Below are 19,707 nucleotides of genomic sequence, written 5' to 3'. Positions count from 1 at the left end.
GAGGAGAAGGGGAAAGACGGGAGGGGCGCTCGGAACGGCAGCTACGGCACGGGAAAGGAGTCAAACTTCCTGAGGTTGCGCTAGGAGGTGACGTAGCGCCCTGGCTGCCGAAGGCCACGCCCACTTTGGCGGAGGGGAGGGGCAGGCGGAGCGGTGCCCGGAGGAGCCCCCCCCCCGGGTGGAAGGGAAGGGAGGGGAAGGGAGAGGGAACCCCGGCTCGTGAGCGCGCGCCGTGGGCGGGACGCCGCGCGGCCCGTACCAGGGCGGGTCTGCCGGGCGTCACGCTTCGGCGGCGGCAGGGGCGGGGCTTGTGTGTCTCGCGCCGGGGGCGCGGGAGGGAGCGGTGGAGCTCGCGCGCGAGAGGCGAAGGAGGCGGCGGCGGGCGCGGAGCCGACCGGACCCAACCCGAAACGACCCGACCCGACCGAGGCGCCGCCGCCCGCTCCCCGCTCCCCGCTCCCCGCTCCCTGCTCCCTTTCCCCGCGGGCTGACAGGCAGGTGAGGGGCCTCGCTCGGTACGGGGGCTCGGAGACGTTGGGGGGGGGTCAGGTTTCTTACCGGCCGCTGGGGGGAGCCAGGGGCGGGGCGGGGCCTCCAGGAGCCGGTAGCTGCGGGCAGTCGCCGGGCTGGGCAGGGGCTGCGGCGGCGGGGCAGGGGGCGAGCGGCGGCGGGGCCTGTCGCTGGGGAGCTGCCGCTCAGGTGGGTCCGGGTCCGGCGGCGGCTCCCTCGGGGGCTGCGTGTCCTGTCGGCCGGAGGGAGGGGGCGCCCGGGCGCGGCCGGGGAGGGGTGCGGGGCCTCGCCCCTACCGGGCCCCGCGCACGCTGTCACCGCCCGGGGGCTGGGCGGTGGCAGCCCGGCCCCGGCCGACCCCGTCCGGCTGGCCGGCCCGCGGGGACAGCGGCGGGGACGGCCACATGACCCTGCCCGGAGGCAGCAGGCGAGCGGGCCCGCGTCCTGCCGGGCGCTGTTGGCGGCCGTGGCGGGGCGGGCTGCGGGGCGCCGGGGCGGGTTCGGGTTTGCCCGGTCCAGGAGCTCCGTGTGTTCTCGCCGTTCGCGTTCCGTATTGTGGTTTTTCCGCCCCTACTTCTTCAGTCTGTCCTTGGGAAGCGCTCGCTTTTGTTGTCTCAGTCACATCATCTGAGGTAATGGTGACCGGTGTCTTTCTACCTAGACCTTGTAGTGGTGTTGGATTTTTTTTTCTTTTTCTAAAATTTTTTCCATGTGAACACTGAACGATCACGTTTCACTTATTCTATTACATCTGCTACAAAGTAAGCGTCAGCTGACACGATGCTTTGTTTCTGAATCTGCTGCCATCCTGAAGCATGTGTCAGGAATTACCGTCTTTCCACATCTGTCTCGTTTGTATTGTTAGCTCTAAATCTTAGTGATGAAGTATACAGTTTATTTTACACGGAATGTTGCATGCACGTTGGAATTTCACCTTGTGGTTCTTGCCGACATGGTGTGAAATGGTTTAAAGTGAAACAAACCCCAGTGAAAATGGGAGAGATTAGGAGAGCTGAAGAAAACACATAAAGAAACACCTATGGAGGTGGCGGTGGGGGAAAGCAGTACAGAAGCCAAAAGAATGAAAGCAAATGGATAGAAATAGGATTGGTCCAAAGAACAGTGTATGTTTAATACTTTATCCAAACTCGTTTTGGGGACACACTGATGCATGCAAGGTGGTTGTAGCTGGATAATACGTTATGCCAAATCCAACAGGTTGTAACAACAACAACAAAAAAGTTGTCTAGTTTGACTGCAGGGTTGTTATTCTTAAACAATGGCCAATTCGGCTAGGATGTCTACAGCAGTAACCTTCACCAGCTGCCTGCCCCCCTTTTCTCCTCGAGGTTACTGCATCTGTAGCAGTATGTGGTTGAACATATGTCTCCTCCTCAGCTACTGCAAGCTACAGCCTGACACATTACTGTATTTTGTACTGAAAACTGCAGCAACTCAGATGTGTGCCCCAATTCAGGGTCACTTATGAGTCAGCACCCTCACAGCCATATGAAGTAAGATTTAAAGAGAAAAATCACTACCTTGCCCATGCTGGTATGAGCAGCGTTGGTAGTACAATAATTTTTCAGTAATCAAGTATTTGACTAAACCACTAGTTACTAAATAATTGAGGCAGCTGTACTGAACATAATTCAGTTCTGAAAGCGTAGTTCAGAACTTGATCACAGAACAGCAGTTCCCTGAATAGTCAAGTATGTGACTTTTCTATGTCATCTAGAAATTTGCATTTGTCTGATGCTATCAAGCTGTAAGAGGGGCTGCAACTAGAAAAAAAAAGTTTGAGATCTGTTGGGTAAAATATGAGTTTATCATAAAGTTTGATATAATTTGAACTTTCTTGATGTTTTCGGAGAAACAAATATAGGTGTAATCAAATCACTGTAAGGATGTTACAGGTTTTCTTCAGTCTGGGTTTCTGTTACCTGGGCTGTATTAAAGCATCTTGTATGTCATAAGTCTTAGCATTATAAGTCTTAGCATTATTTCTTTGATCCTGTCACAAGCTTTTATGAGATTCAGTTCACATAAATTTTCATCTCTAACATCTGGCTAATGGCCTGACTGGCAAAAAAAGCAGGTTTGGTATTTATGTGTCTTGTACTTTTTTAATGAGTTGCAAATCTTGATCGTGAAAGAGACCTAGTTTGTTTGTTTTTTCTTTTTTTAAATTTTTTTCTAAATCTGCCACTTTCTCAGTTCCTGGTAGCAGTTATCTATGTTGCTGTATAAATAGAAATGTTTCACCATGCTATTGTAACCAGTGCGTGAGTTCCTTGCTATTATTCCTTATTTTGTGAAGCAAGATGCTCTCCCATTGTTACCCCTCCTCCCCTCACCCCTCCTTATTTTCAAGCCTGTTCCCCCAAAAGCCTTTCTTGTATGAGAGGTTTGTTACAACAATTACTTGGCTAAACCTCTTGAAATTTGTAGTATGTTTAGAAGGTCTGGTTTGTTTTATCCAGATATGTTATGTTCAGAAGTGTATGGATGCATGCATGCAGCTTTTTAAATAATGAGACTGATTTCTAGAATCAAGAAACAACAATATGTGTTCCTGAACCTTGCTGGCTCCTCAGCCATAAGAGCACTCTGGGTGATGAGGATTCTATCAATTAGTGCCTGTTTAAGCCAAGAGTTAACTCTGTTGTGTGCAGTGGGCTGCCATATGGCAGTGGCAGAGCACAAGATCCTAGAAAATCCCGTGTTGATTTAAGAAAAGTGATGTTTTCTAGTACGTGGGTTATGTCAACATCATTAACGCAACTCTATTGTCAGGGCAGGATTATGATGGAAATTCTGTAGATGGAGCATGCTTTGCTTTGTTACCTGTGGAGAGTATGGGCTAGCTGTCTGCATGGATTCATTAGTGCTTCTGGGCTTTTGAAGTATCCTTATCACTTTTAGGGATTGTGTTTCTTACTAACTCCACTATTGGGAAGTTGGTTGTTGGTCACATGCCACTTAAGGTGAACAGAGAAACCACCATGCGTGCAAACACATAGTATTTACTGACTGAATGCTCTGAAAAGTCAGGCTATAAACTCTATAGCGATACAATGATAGAAAATTAATGTCCACATGTCTTCAGTTTTCCAGGTAATTAGAAGAGTGAGAGTTACTTTAATCTATTCATCGCTAGGAAGTGTATGGTCATCTTCTGACCCCCATTGCTTTTTGTGTTGTGGACTTTTTTATAAAGAAAAAAAGACACATGATGATTTTTGTTATCTCATATCTGCTTTAAATTTAGAGATTATCATCATCTCCCAGTCATTACACAAAACAAATCCTGCAGCATCTACCCAGCCTGCCTATATGTGTCAGTGTTAAGACCGTAGGACAGGGAAGGGACCATGTGGGTCCAATCCCTGGTAAATCCAGGCAAAAACCAGCAGTTGAGAATGGTCCGCAACATATCTGCTCCATGTGCTAATCATCCCTTAACAAATTCAATGCTGCTGGTCTTAAAGCTGACAGAGAGAACAGGTGCTTGAACAGTGTCCAAGACTTCTGCTGTACCTGGGAAGCCTTTAAATGTGATGTCCAGATAGTGTTAAGAAATATGTGCCCCAGTATGTGGAGGAAGACAGGAAAATTTCTATGGGTACGCAGCAACCTGACAAAGGGTGCCCATGCACCCAAATATAGTGACCGGGTTAACTCAGTATATTGTGAGTAGAACCATTTTAGTCTGACAAGTGAGATGAAGCGTAAGGCCTTTAGAAATATCGGTAGCACCTCATGTTCTGCCTCGAGTTGATGCGAACCTCCAGAGCTTTAGGAAAAATCCTTATAAGCAAGTGGTGTATCACAGAGTGTATGTAAATTATAGTAAATAAAGATTTAGCTGGAATGCATGCATTTTTATAATAATAGCCAACCTTTTTCTTTTTGTGGTCTTGTTTTCTTTTGGGAAAGAAGTTATAAACCAGTGAAGCTGTGGTGGTGCAAATGTACCCTTTATGCTGATAGCAATACTTATGGGAATTATAAGAAACATCAGTTAAAACTGCTTTTGCAAAGAAGCTGTTATAGAGTAGAGCGTGTTCTGTCATCATATTCATGTGCTCCTTGTGGAGCAAGTGGATCTCATGAAAGGAGATGTATACTTGCACTAGTATACAAGTTAACTTGGAAGCTGATGAACGTTTCTGGGTTTTGTTTAGAGACTTGTAAATAGTGTACTCTGGATGACGTATCTAGCAGGAATGGGAGAGAAGAAAAGGAAACAGAATGGTGTCTAAAAAGGGCAGATAATCAGGTTGTTTCTGTGATTTGAAGTGTATGTGTACCATTTACGTTAAGCTTTCCATTTAAAAAGTGTCTAACAAGTGTGTCTATTTTTGTTTAGAAACAAAACACTCCTTTGACAAATGACTGGATTTTTCCTCAAAATGTTAGGGTTGATGGCCTACCTTTTACAAAACATGTTTTTTCAATATATTAGTCACATAAAGATTATCAGGGATTTTTGAGTTTCTTTGTTTGTGGGTTTTTTGTTTTGTTTTTGTTTGTTTGGGTTTTTGTGGGTTTTTTGTTGTTTTTTTCTGCGAAGGTTTCTCTGTGTATATGGCAGAGAATGAATCAGTTCCCTTCTCATGTTCAGTGAGACAGAGTAGGAACACTGTTACTTTTAGTGAACTTGGCAGATGTGCAAGTAGGTGAACTTACTTTAAAAAAAATCAAACACCAACACCACCAACAAAAAAACAGCTTTTAAAAAGGATTGGACAGAAACAGATGTTGGTGCTTGGGCATCTGTTCATGTGCTATCTAGGAATAAGAATCAATCATAATGTGAACAGTTACTTTTTTTCTTTTTCTTCTTTCCATCTTAATTTCATCATTCCCATTTGCTTTCTTGCTGTCAAGGCCATGAGGATAAGAATATTTTGATATGGATAAACAACTCTGAATTCCCTGCATTCAATGCCTTGTTTCCAGCATTGGCTGGCTTGCGAACAATTTCCAAAGTAAACTTTCTTCTGTCCTTTTTTTGTGTAAGTCATTAATTTAACATGAAAAGTGGGGAGCTTTCTTACCTCCCAAATCTAGTCAAACCTAAAATCTACAATATAGTCCTAAGATAGATGCTTAACATTTTGGGTATAAAGTAACAGAGCAACTATCACTTTTGTAATTGTGATGCCCACCAGAAAGTAACAGGAATTCAATGTTTTTCTTGCTCTTGGTAAACACATCTCTAAGTTATTGTGAATCTTGTCTACTCTCTCATCATATCCACTATTTGAATTTCAGGGTAAAGATATCTGGCAGGGTCTTACTGTTTGCAATTCCATCTTTTTCACCCACCCCCCCCGCCCTTCCCTGCTCTGTTCTGGAGTCCAGGTCCTACTGTTTAATCTAGTTGTACTTATTCATGATTAACTATGTGAATGTGAATTATGAAAATGTGCACAATTGCTACCTCTGTTAATGAAGTCTAATGTGTCTGCTACACTGCTTTATCAGATGAAGACGTCTCTTGTAAAGGCTACTTCTCTGTTGCTGTTATAAAACTGACATTCAGAGCTTTCTCTGTGCAGACAGGAATTGTGCTACAAAAAAGTTCAGTCTTCTGGAAGCTGGGTATGTGGCTTCCATTGTGCTGATGGGAGGCACTGAGGGGTCACGGTGCTGTGAGATGTGCTCGTCTGCACATCAAAATTGTGATCAAAATGCCCCATTCCTGACTATCTGGCAGTGACGCTAGTAAGGACTTGACTCTGTAAATCTTACTGTCTGTCAACTGGTGTCAGTCCTGAACAGAAACTGCAAACAAGAAATTCAGAGGAAATGTTGTTTGCTGAAGGCTGCAGAGGTTATTTCCAAATTCTTTTGTTTTAATAAATGTAAGCAGGATTTTTCTTGTATTTCTGCAGTATGTTTTTCTGCATTTGGTTTGCTTACTTAACCTAGAAGTAGTTACTGTAGTATCAGTAGTTTTGCTGGACTAGAGGGGGATATGAAAGGCGTCATATATTTATACAACAGAGAGATCTTCCAGATGTTAACAAAACTTTGTGTTAATGAATCTTCTATTTTTTCTCAGCTGTAGCCAGCAATGTCTTCTTTCTGAGCCGTTGGTTCATATAAAATGCTAGATATGGGGGTGAGAGTGACAGCATTGATAAACACAGCTCATTTTATTGGATTCTTTATCCTGAAGTTGATCTTAATCTGAGCCCTCCAGAATTTCTTACATTCCTACTATGCCTCAATACAACTCTTCTATTGAAACCCACCAGGTCATTTGACAAGACTATTGTACCTGTTCCTGCCCTCTGTCACTACATAACTGCCTTATAAATAAATCTGCATGAAGTTGTGCAGGTTGCATTTTACTGTTCTTTCGGCATCCTAGGTTCTAATGCAGGAGTTAGCAGCTTTCATGCTGCTTTGAATAGCCATTTATAGGCTCTTTCTGTATTGGTAGAAAGGACCAAAGGTTTTTGAAATCTACAGCAGAGTTCACACAGGAAAAATGCTCAATACATTCATGTCATAGTAGTACAGCCTTCCTTGTGGTTGGCACCATCCTATAAGGTTAAGGGATTATTTATTTGTGACTAAATTTAGGGTCTTAATAGAGGAGGAAAAAAGAAATAGTACTGCATTTTGCCCTTGTGGAAAATAGGATAGGTTCTCTAGAAGGAGGATCTGGGGAACTACAGACCTGTCAGTCTGGCCTTGGTGCCAGGGAAGACTATGGAGCAGATCATCCTGTACATGCCATCACGTGGCACATACGGGACAACCAGGCCATCAGACCCAGTCAGCACATGGGTTTACGAAAGGCAGGTCCTGCTTGACCAACCTGATCTCCTTCTATGACAAGATGACACACTTAGTGGATGAAGTGAAGGCTACCTGAATGTTGTCTACCTAGACTTTAGTAAAGCCTTTGACACCGTATCCCACAGCATTCTCCTGGAGAAACTGGCATCTCATGGTCTGGATGGGTATACTCTGCGATGGATAACGAACTGGCTGGATGGCCAGGTCCAAAGAGTTGTGGGAAACATAATCAAATCCAGTTGGCGGCCAGCCACAAGTGGTGTTCCCCAGGGCTCAGTACTGGGGCCAGTTCTGTTTAATTTCTTTATCAATGATTGGGATGATGGGATGAAGCACACCCTCAGTAAGTTTGCAGATGTCACCAAATTGGGTGGGAGTGTTGACCTGCTGGAGGGTAGGAAGGCCATACAGAGGCGTCTGGACTGGCTGGATCCTTGGGCTGAGACTGATTGTATGAGGTTCCAGAAGGCCAAGTGCCAGGTCCTGCACTTGGGTCACAACAACCCCAGGCAGTGCTAGAAGCTCAGGGAAGAGTGGCTGGAAAGCTGCCTGGCAGAGAGGGATCTGGGGATGCTGATTGACAGCCAACTGAACATGAGCCAGCAGAGGTGAACTTGGCAGTCTCAGGTTTACAGTCAGACGTGATGATCTTAAAGGTCTTTTCTAAATCACTCTATGAGAGACCATACTTCCGAGATCCTAGTAGAATGCTAGTGTGGGTCAGAATATTGAAAAACTTGAACTTTTCTGGTTATGTTGCTATCTGAAAGAAATCTTTAATGTAATTTTGCTTTGACTCCTGAAAGGAAACTAGAGCTCTTTCTTCTTCATGGTTATTTGATATTGTGAATAAGAAAAGGTGTTTCTGTCACTTCCTTCACTGTTTCCAGGATGAAATACGTTTTTCCTAGTGTGAATCGTGTGTCTTAATGTCTACTTCTGCTTATAGATCCCTAATAGCAAAAAAGTGAAATAGCCAGTGAAAAATGCTACTAGTAAAAAAAACTAGTTGGAGTTTTTTGATTGTTTTTTAATTTCTGTTGAACCATGACTTATCTCTGCGTCAGTGAAAATACTGAAAGTGGCTGTACGTTTGGAAGGGTGTCTTTGGAATATTTGCAAATTTCAAGTCTATCAGTGGCGTAATGGAAGTTCTTAATTCAAGAGGAACACTAGATGTTATGTTTGCTTGTTTCCAAAGACTTTGTATTTTTTTAATCTACTGATTTAGTTTGGGTTTTTTTCCCTTTGAAAAGCAAGTGCAGTGTAGCACATGGTGGTGATGGCAGAGTCTTTTTCCCCCCTGAGTTTCACGTCTGTGTCTGCTCTGGGAATCCTTTCTGTAACCCTAATGGACAGTTAGTTCTAGCAGGTGGCTTTCATAGCTTGAATTATTTGACTTTTTTCTGGAGTAACAGAGGGGATGGTGCGTACCTGTGAACCCAGTCTTAGAGCTGAGTTGGCACAGGGCTGGTATTTCCACTTAAGGTGGCGGAGACTGCACAGCGTCTGCTGCAGTACCAGCTCCTCTCAGCTGCCTGCGAAACTGTCTTGCTGTCAAGGACGCCAGTCACTTTCATTCTTCGAAAAGCTATTAATAGTTCAAGGAAATGTTAGCTAAAGCAAGGAGAAAGCAATTTCGTGAGATTAAATTACAGTTTTCCGTTTTTGGGGGTGATTAACTCATTAGAAATCTTTTCTATACTTCTCAGACGTCGTTAAGCACTTTACCAGGTGATGCTTCAGCATGCAACAGCAATGTACTTGTAGCAAAATTTAAACTTAATGTTTTCTGGGGAAAGTGCTTCAACTAAAATGCATAGAGTAAAACTTGTCTGATCTTTCGCTTCAAGTTAAACTAATTTAAAACTGTTAAGTGCATTAGTGTTTGCATTGATTTACTGCTGTGTATCTCTAGTAAATGAATTAAGTGCTGTTATTTGGATTAATTTTCAAGCGAATCCTTGTGAATGCTAGCTCTCAGCTGAATGAACTTTATGTAGTGTCTAAGAAATCATATCTGACTTGTTTTGAGTACTCAAGTGGTGTCACAGCAGCATTTTTAGCATTTTCATATCTCAGTGACATTAGTCTGAAATAACTTCTATTTGCAATAAGTGTTTTTCTTCCAGATCTGGGGCACAGTATCTTGCTTATTGAATCAACTCCAGTGGAACAGTGTAGACTTTGTTACATAGTTTATATTTCTTTACTGTTTTGCATAAGGATATGTAGGCAAAAGAGAAGAAATGTCTTATTTGTAACTTGTATTAAAATAAATAATCTGGTGGTGTTTTGGTAGCTAACTTCAGTTATTAATGCAGCTAGTATCATTCCTTGGCCTATTTTCCTTTAGATATGTGTTTTAAAATATCCCATAGCAATATTGTTGATAGCTTTGATTGTCATTTTAGAAAAAGAAGGTGAAATAGAGTGAGCACTCAAACTTCTTGAGGACTGCTCACAAAACACTATAATCTTCCATGAGCTTTTACAATTACTGATGCTGTTGTTTCTTCTGTGAAATAATGTGAAAATGAAAAAATGCTGGCTTGCTCCGATCTTGTTTAGCATTTAAAACTTAAATTAAACATTTAAAAAGTATTTCTTGTTATATATTTTCATATACTAACTTATTGCTGAAAGGAAAAATGATATATCTTCCTTAGGCTTTTGTTTTTTTTCTTTCTACTCTTTTCCAGTATTTTTTTAAATATCTTTTTTATCTCTTCTACCCTCTTTTACTACTTTTACAATTTCTTTTGTAAGTGTATTCCTCTTTTAAGCCTAACCTTTCATCTGCTTGCCCAGTTATTATCATGCAAACATGGCATAGAGTTTGAAAAAATTGATTCCTAATATTGCCAAACCTAACTTCTGAGCAGAAGGTGAGGCTGGATGAAAGCTGGTGTGAAAGGAAAGACGCTGGGATGTATAATATGCTGCTGCTCTTTGGACACCATATGGTATTCTTTCATCTAATGGAGAGTGGTCAGATCGCGAGTGTTTCAGTGTTCTAGTGTTTATTTCAGCTGAGCCCAACAATGACTTGAAATAGTTTACGCTGGAAAAATAAGAAAAAGTGAGAGCTGTGTAGAGGGAGTAGTTCTACACTGTAGTAGTTGAGTCACAAGAGTAGATTTAATCCCTGTTTCTTGCTCTTTTACTAGGTCGTTACTACTAACAGAGGCCTCAGCCCAGTGCCCCTGTACTAAAGAGTTACCTTCTAACCCTTGTACAATTGCATACTGTTATAGTGCAAAAATAAGGAATTTTATTGCGTATGTTGCCAGAGTTCTTGTTCAAAGAAAAAAGCAGAGGGGGAGGACGAACTGCAGCATGATGGTGTCATCATGGTCTGTGTTTTAAGAGGTCCCTGCTGCTGGAATGATATTATTTAATGGAATTAATCTGAGCTGGTTGATGAGGATATTTTGATTGAAATCTTTGTTTAACATGAACAAAGGTTTAAGTCATGTTTAGGACTGAATCTCAGTTCGAGAGAAAATATGAGACTGGAACCAGTTTTCAGTGCCAGTGTGATTCTCTTGTTCCTCTTAACCTCACTGGCCACATTGCTCTGTGATTGCTGTTCTTTTGGAGTTGTATCTACACTTGCCCAAGCTTTGTTTTCACTAACGATTTCAGGATTCTTATTTGTTTAGGTTCTGAGTTTAAAGGAGATCTGATAGCAAAGCGAAAGGGGCCTCCTGGTCAAGATCGTAATAGGAATCTTGTCAGTCTGTCCGCCATTCCCATTTGCAGGATTATTTTCATAAAAACAAGGTTTAGAAACTGTCCCCTACAAAAGCTAACAGTACTTGAAGGAAAAAAAAAGTACTACTGAAGGAGCTTTAAATTTTGATTGTCTCTCTTACTCAGAAGGGTAACAGGTAAGGAATTAGAGCCTGTCAGAAACAGGAAAAAAACGTTAGATGACTTTTGTAGAATTCAGGTCACGACCAACCAAATTATGACTTGAAAATGGATGGGTTCTTTTTTTCCTCTCTCTCTTTACTGCGGTAAGAAGAGAGGAACAAGAATAGAAGTTCCATATTTGAGTTAAAATACTAGCGTTTAAATAAAAGATTGCTTATTTGTGAGTGGGAATTGAAAAGGTGCTGAAGTGTAAAGGCAGTAGAATACTCTTTTTTCTAACGTGGTACAAAATATTTTGTGATAAACTAGATATATAATACATCATTTTTATTGATACAGTTTTTAATATGTTATTTTTATTGATACAGATATGGTCCTGAACATCGTGAGCACCTGACTTCAAAGATGGACAGCCGGATCTGTTACAAGTTGTGATTGGCCTTAAGCTGACTTTAAACCATTGAAGAACTTAACAGGATTTCTCTCATTCCTGATTTATGCCTATCTAATAGCCTCACACCACCAGCTTAATCATGTATGGAAGTGCTCGGTCAGTTGGTAAGGTGGAGCCAAGCAACCAGAGCCCCGGGCGTTCACCAAGGCTGCCACGGTCGCCACGCTTGGGCCATCGTCGAACCAACAGCACAGGAGGCAGTTCTGGGAGTAGTACTGCGGGTGGCAGTGGGAAAACCCTTTCTATGGAAAATATTCAGTCCTTAAACGCTGCCTATGCTACGTCTGGCCCTATGTATCTAAGTGACCATGAGAACGTGGGTGCAGACACCCCAAAAAGCACCATGACTTTGGGCCGATCCGGGGGGCGGCTGCCTTACGGTGTTAGGATGACTGCCATGGGGAGCAGCCCTAACATCGCCAGTAGTGGTGTTGCCAGTGATACTATCGCATTTGGAGAGCACCATCTCCCTCCGGTGAGCATGGCATCCACTGTGCCTCACTCGCTGCGCCAGGCCAGGGATAACACGATAATGGATCTGCAGACACAACTCAAAGAAGTGTTGAGGGAAAATGATCTGCTTCGCAAGGATGTGGAGGTGAAAGAAAGCAAGCTGAGTTCTTCCATGAACAGTATAAAGACCTTCTGGAGTCCTGAGCTAAAAAAGGAGAGAGCTCTGAGGAAAGACGAAGCTTCAAAAATCACCATTTGGAAGGAACAATATAGAGTTTTGCAAGAAGAAAACCAGGTTTGTCATCTAATGTCACTGTTGTGTTAGTGCAGTAGCGTGATTAAATTAGTCTAATGAACTTGCATGTCACATTTAAGCAGGTAAATTATATTGGTGCTTTCCCATGTAAGTAGTATGAATAAGATGTGTTTTTAACTTGCAGGCCTCTTTTTAAATGTTTCTGGTCAGACCTGTAAGCCACGTCTTAAGTGTTCATTTCTCCTTACCCACTCGGTTTCCTTTTGGAAGTATTTTACCCTGTTCATAATTAGTATTTCTATAGCCCTTACCTCTTGAAGCATTCTCTGAGTTGCAGAATGTACTAACTGCTGACCGCAAATACAACTGAACTGTTGCTGAATATTGACAGACTACCAGTAAAACAAAGTTCATGTTACACTAGTCTTATTTTACAGCTCCAGTTAAAACATCTAGACCTGTAGTATTCACAAAGGGATACAAATTGTTTTCTTGGTGACATTTAAACAACACCTTAATACCCACTCATCTGTTCTTTTGTCATTAGCCGGGCATATCTTGTTATGCAACTGTCATAAAGCACCCTAGAGTTTTTTTGTTGTGGTCTGGCTAGTCTGAGAATAGACAGAAGAACAGAGAATCTTGGGTGTCTGGTTCATTTGTCTTGTCCCTAGATTAGAATAAAACTGAGGGGCTGATTAAAATTGAGGTCTCTCTGTAGTCAGCTTTACTTATTAAAAGCTTATTTCTTTAGTTTTCCCACCTAGACCTTCTTGCTAGCTTAATCCTAAAGTAATTACTTGGTTTTGAGTCTGTGTCCTGTTTAGTTGCTTCTGGCCAAATGTGAGTTAGGTATCTCTCTTGACTCCCTGTTAAGAAACCTCACCACTCTTATGGAAAACAGGCCCAGTGTCCAACTCCACAAAAGCTTCCTGAAATGCAAGTCAGCTTTCACCACGACAAAATTACTTTCCCTGTGGAATTTTTAAAATATCCAAGAAAGTTTAATGAAATGGTTTCCATAATTCAAGCATGATCTTGTTCTTGGAATTCTTAAGGTATACTTGCTATTTTAGGCAGTGCTTTTTTAAAGTTTTGCTTTAGAAGGTGGAGAGAAGAGGAAAACTGCTGGAGGAAAAAACTAGTGCTGGTAATACTTGACATGTTAGATTCTACTTTCAGGTGAGCTGTCTTAAATAGTAGATTCCTTTTGGTTTGTGATAATCTGCTACAGTGAAACTTTCTTTTTACTTTTTAAAGAACTGAGTGGAAGAAAGTAAGTTGTTTTTCCCGAGTTTGCATGAAATAATTTAAGGGATTTATTATGTTGTTTTGTAGCTGTATTCTTACTGAATGGTAAGTATCACAACATGAGATTTGTTAATGTGTGTGACGTTCCGTATTCATTTTAATGTGTCTTGTTGGAGAGAAGAAAACCTAAGTTAAGTAATTTTTATTACAAAAGGAGGATTTCCTTAGAAGGAGTAATCCAGTGAAAATTTTAGTTATAGTGGTATGATACCAGTATAATGAATACATGGAATACCATTCATTCAACTTTCTGATGATCTTTGTATTTCAGCTGCAGGTAAGTATTTTCATTCTCAAATTCTTTTCATTTTTGGGTTCTGTTTTCATACTGAAGATAATGTTTTGGAATATAATAACACTTTCTGAAATCAGTTCTGACATTTGAGGATGCTGTAGAAATCTTGCAAGAAAAATGCAAGGAATGTATGGTTTAGAATGGATTAAGCAGTTACTAAGTGTGTATAGACTGGAGAACAGTGATTCCTCTGAGTTTGTGGTTTGTTTTTTGGTTTTTCTTTCCTTTATCCCCTAATAAAACATTTACAGATATTTCCAGGCCACTGTTCTCTAGGCAATCACTATAATTACTGCCACACTGGTAGAATTGTATAACTTAGGTCCAAAAAAAGAAGGGTGCAATTTAAAAGTAAAAGGATATTATTGCAATGAGCTGTAAAAACTAAGAATGCTAATTAATAGATTATAGTTAGCTAACAGTGTGTCCTAATTAAACTCCAAATTCATTATGTCTTCTATAGCCTTCTGGGGTTGGTCATTTCAGCCCTTTATAAGGAAGATCAGTTTAATAGGATTTACTGTAATTAAACAGCCGTCTCTGTTTAGACAGTGAACAAGGGATTTCTCTGACCTGTTGGGGGACCAGAAAAATCTCTTCATTGTCCCACCAGCCTCCCTATAAAATGAGTTCCAGTATCATTGCAGGATCTGTTGTTTTAGACTCAATATGAGTATTTCAGCACACCACTTTTAATAAAGACTGCTCACATGGGCAGAACTTGACTTTATATTAAATTTAGTTGAGGCTGAATGCATTGATTAAAAATTGACTCAAGTCATGGAGCCAAGATGACTCATGCCATTATCTGATAATCATCTTTACCCACACTTGATTGTCCCTGATTGTATTTTTTTAATTGCTGTTCTTGTCACCTCAACTTTGATTGAATCTTCCCTTGGTTTTGGCAGTTGTTAAAAATGCGTGAAACTGTGAGCTCTGGTTGACTGCCACCTCCTGTGAAAAATGCACTGGTGTCTTTGGATTTTCTTTCCCATTTCGTGGGAACATGTGCAAGTGAATCAAAGTTATTGATGTATTGCTTACTGACTCCCAAGAAATTTTCTGGATTCCATAAAGATCAGCGAATGAATAGGGAGATTAAATAGCATGCTCCCTGTCCCGAGGCAGTCACATCTCTTTTTGTCTGGTTGTCTTTTTAGGGCAACAGGTAGCAGGGATATCTTGGATATACTACTGAGAATGTCATGCAGATACACCTATATAGATCTCGCTTCGGTTGAGGGTGCTTCAGTCTTGCTCAGTTGTGGTGTTTTCATCATATATGGTGTAGCACAGCTGGCCTCATCAGCCACTCTGAGCAAATACTACAGCTGTGGAGTGTAGCATATGCTGAACTTTATTTTCATCCTTTGTTTCTGACTTGAAGAGCCAGAAAATCCTTTCTTTTCATAAATGGAGAATGTAATTGTCATCTCATTTTGAAGAGCTGAAAACCAAACATGGAAAGTATCTCTGTAGATACCATAGGTTCTTGGAAAAATACTTTTTCAGTGCAATGTGAATTAGTTAACCAATTACACTTTGCAGGAAGCCAAAAGGAGAGTGCAAATGATTTCCTCAAAGGTTAACAAACCCATGCAAATTCAAGGAAGAACTGGTGGAGCCAATCAACAGAAGCTCGTTTTTGACATGGTATCACTCTCCTCAGCATGCTTTCCTGTATTTTTCTGAGTTGAAAACCAATTTTTTTTAGTGTGTGTGGTTTGAAGTTTCCCTTGAAACCCCTTCATTAGAAGCCAGGAAAAGGAAGGAAAGACACTTGAGTATTTTTTGCACTTCAATAGAAATAATTTCTCTAAAGATTGGACTATGGTGGACTATGTGAAACTCAAGAACAAAGGAACTCCTCTCAGATGAAGCTTGCTTATAGCAAGCTGATTGTCTCTTAAAATAAGTAGTGCAATGCAAACTTGATGTTTAACGCCCTACACTGAAATTTCCCACATTTAACTGATCTGTGTTTGAGATCTGATTTGTGTTACAGCCTGAAATACTGTGGTACTGCTGAAAACATCTTCTTTCTTTGATGTATTTTTGTGGTCTTTTTGTGGTTAGAGGCCGTGAATGTCTGAGTGAGAGAGTTTAACCAAGAAAATATTTCTGAAAGGAATTTCGCTTTGTTTGGGCTAAGCACTTGAAGAAAATTCTGCTTTATTGTGATGGAGAAGTGTGATGGGTGTACTCCAGCTTTTCATCAGTGTTTTTCTTCAGAGTCAGAAGTACTCTCTGTTTCATAGTAACATGGAATGAGCATCTCACATTTAAAAATGTCGTCATCCATGTGTTAGCCTCTTAAATGTGTTGGGTGCTGCTGTTCTGAGACTGGCTGAGCTTCTAATGAGTACATTCTTCCTCTGAATATCAGATCAATTCTCATTTCTCCATTGCTCTAATTTTTTTTGTATGTAATTATATTTTAAAAAAAAAGTTTTGATTTGTCTCAGTACTGTGCCATTTGTATATTAGTACCATACCTGAATTGGTTATTTGTTGATGGAAAGCTGAAATTTCTCCCATTATGGATGCATGATTGTGCAATATTCCGTTCTATAGTCACTGCTTAAAGGCATTATCTGTATCCCACATCATTACAGTTAAATAGTGCTTTCAGTGGTAGGTGTCTGTCGGCTCTCTAGAATGCTGCCAGCTTTAAGGTTCTCTCTGTCATTACCCGGTTGCAGCATGAAATTATAACTTAATTCTCTTTTAGAGTAACTCAAAACCATCTCCTCAAGAGTGCTTGATATGAGGCATTTATCTAGTTGCAGCGCTTTGTGGTGACTTCAGAAATTGTCATGTAATCGCCCAAGAGTTGGGCCTTCTGTGTTCTGCCTTTTTGCAATTCTATAAGGCAATAAAATTAGACTTTTTATGCTTATCTAGGTTCCCCAATGATTGTTTTCTCTCGTGCTTCCTATTGAGGTAGAATCTGATACCTTCAGTTGCTCTGAACTATAGCATAGGCCAAACAGCTGGTCTCTACTTGATCTATTAAACATACAAGGGCAATACTACCAATTTAAGAGCAGCTTGCAATAAAATGGATGATGTCAGTGGTACTGTTGAACTTTGTAGTTTAACTGTGCTTTTTGCTATTAAGCTGGGAGAGGGATTACTTTAAATTCTGCACAACTTTAAATAGCAGACTCTATGCTATAATTCTTTGCCAGCTATGTATTGAGACTATTCAGACATGACACTCCTGCCTCGGGTTGCCGTGTATTATTCCACCTTTCACTACATATATTCCTGAAAAGTCGTGTCTATGTTACTGTAGTTCCCTGGAAGCCATTGTTTCTTTCAGGATTATTGTAATTCTGCTGTTTGAGTTACTTTTACCCTTAAGTGTTCTTACCTTCTAAAGTTTGAACGAGATAGCTTGGAACAGCGTGAGGCTCTGGTTTGGAACTGTCTTTTAGTCACACAGCAAGCAGTTGAAAAATAATAGATGATAGCAGGAGCACAGAGGTACCCTTACATTATAGTTCATTTTAGCCAATATTATAGCTTTTTAATCCCAAATCCAGTATTTTCATGTATCTTTCTTATGCTCTGTGGTATTGATTTAAGTAGAAAGGAGAGAGCGTGGAAAAAGGATTGAAGTTGTGGTAGTAATACATATTCCAGTCTTTGTGTATGCCTCCAAGCCCAAAACCTGAGTTTCTTAAACTCTTTTCAATTTGATGATATGAGGAAGCCTCAAACTTGAAGATGATACAGCAGAGTAGGCCACTATGACTAAACTGATTGTTGGAAAGAATATTTTTTTCAGGAAAGTAGGTATGTATGATCCTTTTAACAGTCCATGTAATGCTTAAGACATCAGTAAGATGAAGAAACTTTTGTATTTAGGATCTATCTGTCTGTCTATCTATCTATCTATCTATCTTCTGAGATAAGAGCTAGAGACCAAAAGAGTTAAAGGAGACATTTCTGTACTCTGAAAGTGATTCCAGTGTTGGATAACTTATGAAGAGCAGTCATCCCAGCTATCTGAATTAGATACTATCGTGTACAACTCGGTTCAATTCATTTTGTATATACACTTGTGTTTAGTGAACACAATAAAATACCAGTGTTTTTTGTAATAGTGATTTGTGATGATGAGAGCTCCTCAACAGAAATCAGATTACAATGGTTTGTCAGCAGGTAAGTGTAGCTATTTGGGATTACACTTTTTTTTCCCTGCATATATAATGCTTTTTAGTTTTTCTATATATTTTTTGGCATAATGTGATGAACAGAGGGAAAAATGACTGCATGCGCAAAATGATAGCGGATTATAATTGTGTAATTTTTTTTTTCATCTGAAGATAACAATTTCTAGATCTTAAAAAAAGAAGTCTTTTCAGCAAAATTTAGTTTCATATAATCCACACAGTAGTATTTGCAGATTTATATTGAGTCCTCTCGAAAAGACCGGGCTTACCTTTTGTAGTGGAAAAAAACCAGAAGGCCAAAGTGTAATTAGTTTCCATCTGTGTTGATACCAGTTGTTATATCTGAGTGGTTTACTTAGGGTTTTAAGTAGCAGTACCTTGGACTGTGAAACAGGAATGGGTTTTTTGGTTATATTAGCAGCCTTGAGAAGCAGGTAGCAATGATGAGTTTTTTTGTAAAGTTCCATTCTAACAACTTATAGATTGTAGCAAATCACAAAAAAAACACCCCTTGATTTAGTGATCATTCTTTTTACTGTTGAAATGCTTTGTAACTCAGTCATGCCCTGTTGTTGTATGGTGTTTTGTATAGTCACTTTTGCTTCCAAAGAATATGAAATGATCTGTTTTCCTTTATTTAACCTGAGGGAACTAAAGCACCAAAAGCTTCTGTATGCATTGGGAGAAATTGGAGCACAGCAGTAAATATGATGTTTTGCAATTGCAGAGTCAGTATTTAAACCATCAAGAAAAGAAAGAATCCATGGAAGTCCTCAGTATTTGAGGATGTCTCATGATAATTTGAATTGTTGTCAGTTGACCTCCATTAAGAAAGTCTTATGGATTCACCCTAGGAAGAGACTGGATTTAAAGAAAACAAAAACAAACCCAAACAAACCACCCAAAAAAACCCGAAACAACGCAGCAGATCCCTCCCCACAAAAAAAACACACTACACACAAAAAGCAATCAACCTACCAAAACAAACCCCAAAAGCATAAAAGAGTTGTCTTATTGCATGTGTGCTCATTGAAATGGCCATGACCAGATGCCAAAATAGTGGCATAAAACAGCACTAAGAGTGCTTCTGGTGATCATTGCATTAGAAATCAGAGAAGTTAAACTTATGTATAACAGTTACAGGAATAAATACCATGTGACTGGCTTCTTCAGTTTAATTTTAGCAGCTTCATTTGTAAACTGGAATGCTAAGTAATGTGCTGTCATCTGTAAACCTAAGATTTTGATGACTTGCATTTAAAGTGTTTATTAATCTATCTACAAGCTTTTAATTTTTTTTTAAAAATGTACGTACTGCTACTTTTGCCTATTGTTATTTACATGACTCAAGTGTGTGCACAGAGGGCTGCTTTTGCTCTTCCCTCAGTAGGGGCCACTGGTCCAGGATCCCCTTTAAACACAGAGAAAAATTTAGTCCTTGCTGCTCTATGCTGCCTGCATATGGATTGCTTTTTAAATCTAGTGATTGTTTTCACTAAGCCAACAAGGGTGAGCAATTGTTTGGAGGCACTTAGATTCTTCCAGA

The 19,707-nt window shown here is 40.5% G+C and overlaps 1 protein-coding gene across 1 annotated transcript in view; it reads left to right on the top strand.

Moving 5' to 3' along the window:
* Window position 1: 1 nt before the first annotated feature.
* ERC1 (ELKS/RAB6-interacting/CAST family member 1) overlaps window positions 2-19,707 on the top strand; it is a gene marked incomplete at its 3' end in the record, with an annotated part of 287,360 nt that continues 267,654 nt past the window's right edge. The window contains exons 1-2 of the mRNA XM_080356661.1: window positions 2-87; window positions 11,577-12,410. Of these exons, the coding sequence (XP_080212787.1) occupies window positions 11,742-12,410 (669 nt within the window). The 5' untranslated portion in view covers window positions 2-87; window positions 11,577-11,741. The remainder of the gene's footprint in view (window positions 88-11,576; window positions 12,411-19,707) is intronic.

The sequence above is a fragment of the Nesoenas mayeri genome, assembly GCF_963082525.1.
Source record: "Nesoenas mayeri genome assembly, chromosome: 1".
Lineage (NCBI taxonomy): Eukaryota > Metazoa > Chordata > Aves > Columbiformes > Columbidae > Nesoenas > Nesoenas mayeri.
This window is presented reverse-complemented; position numbering and strand designations above follow the sequence as displayed.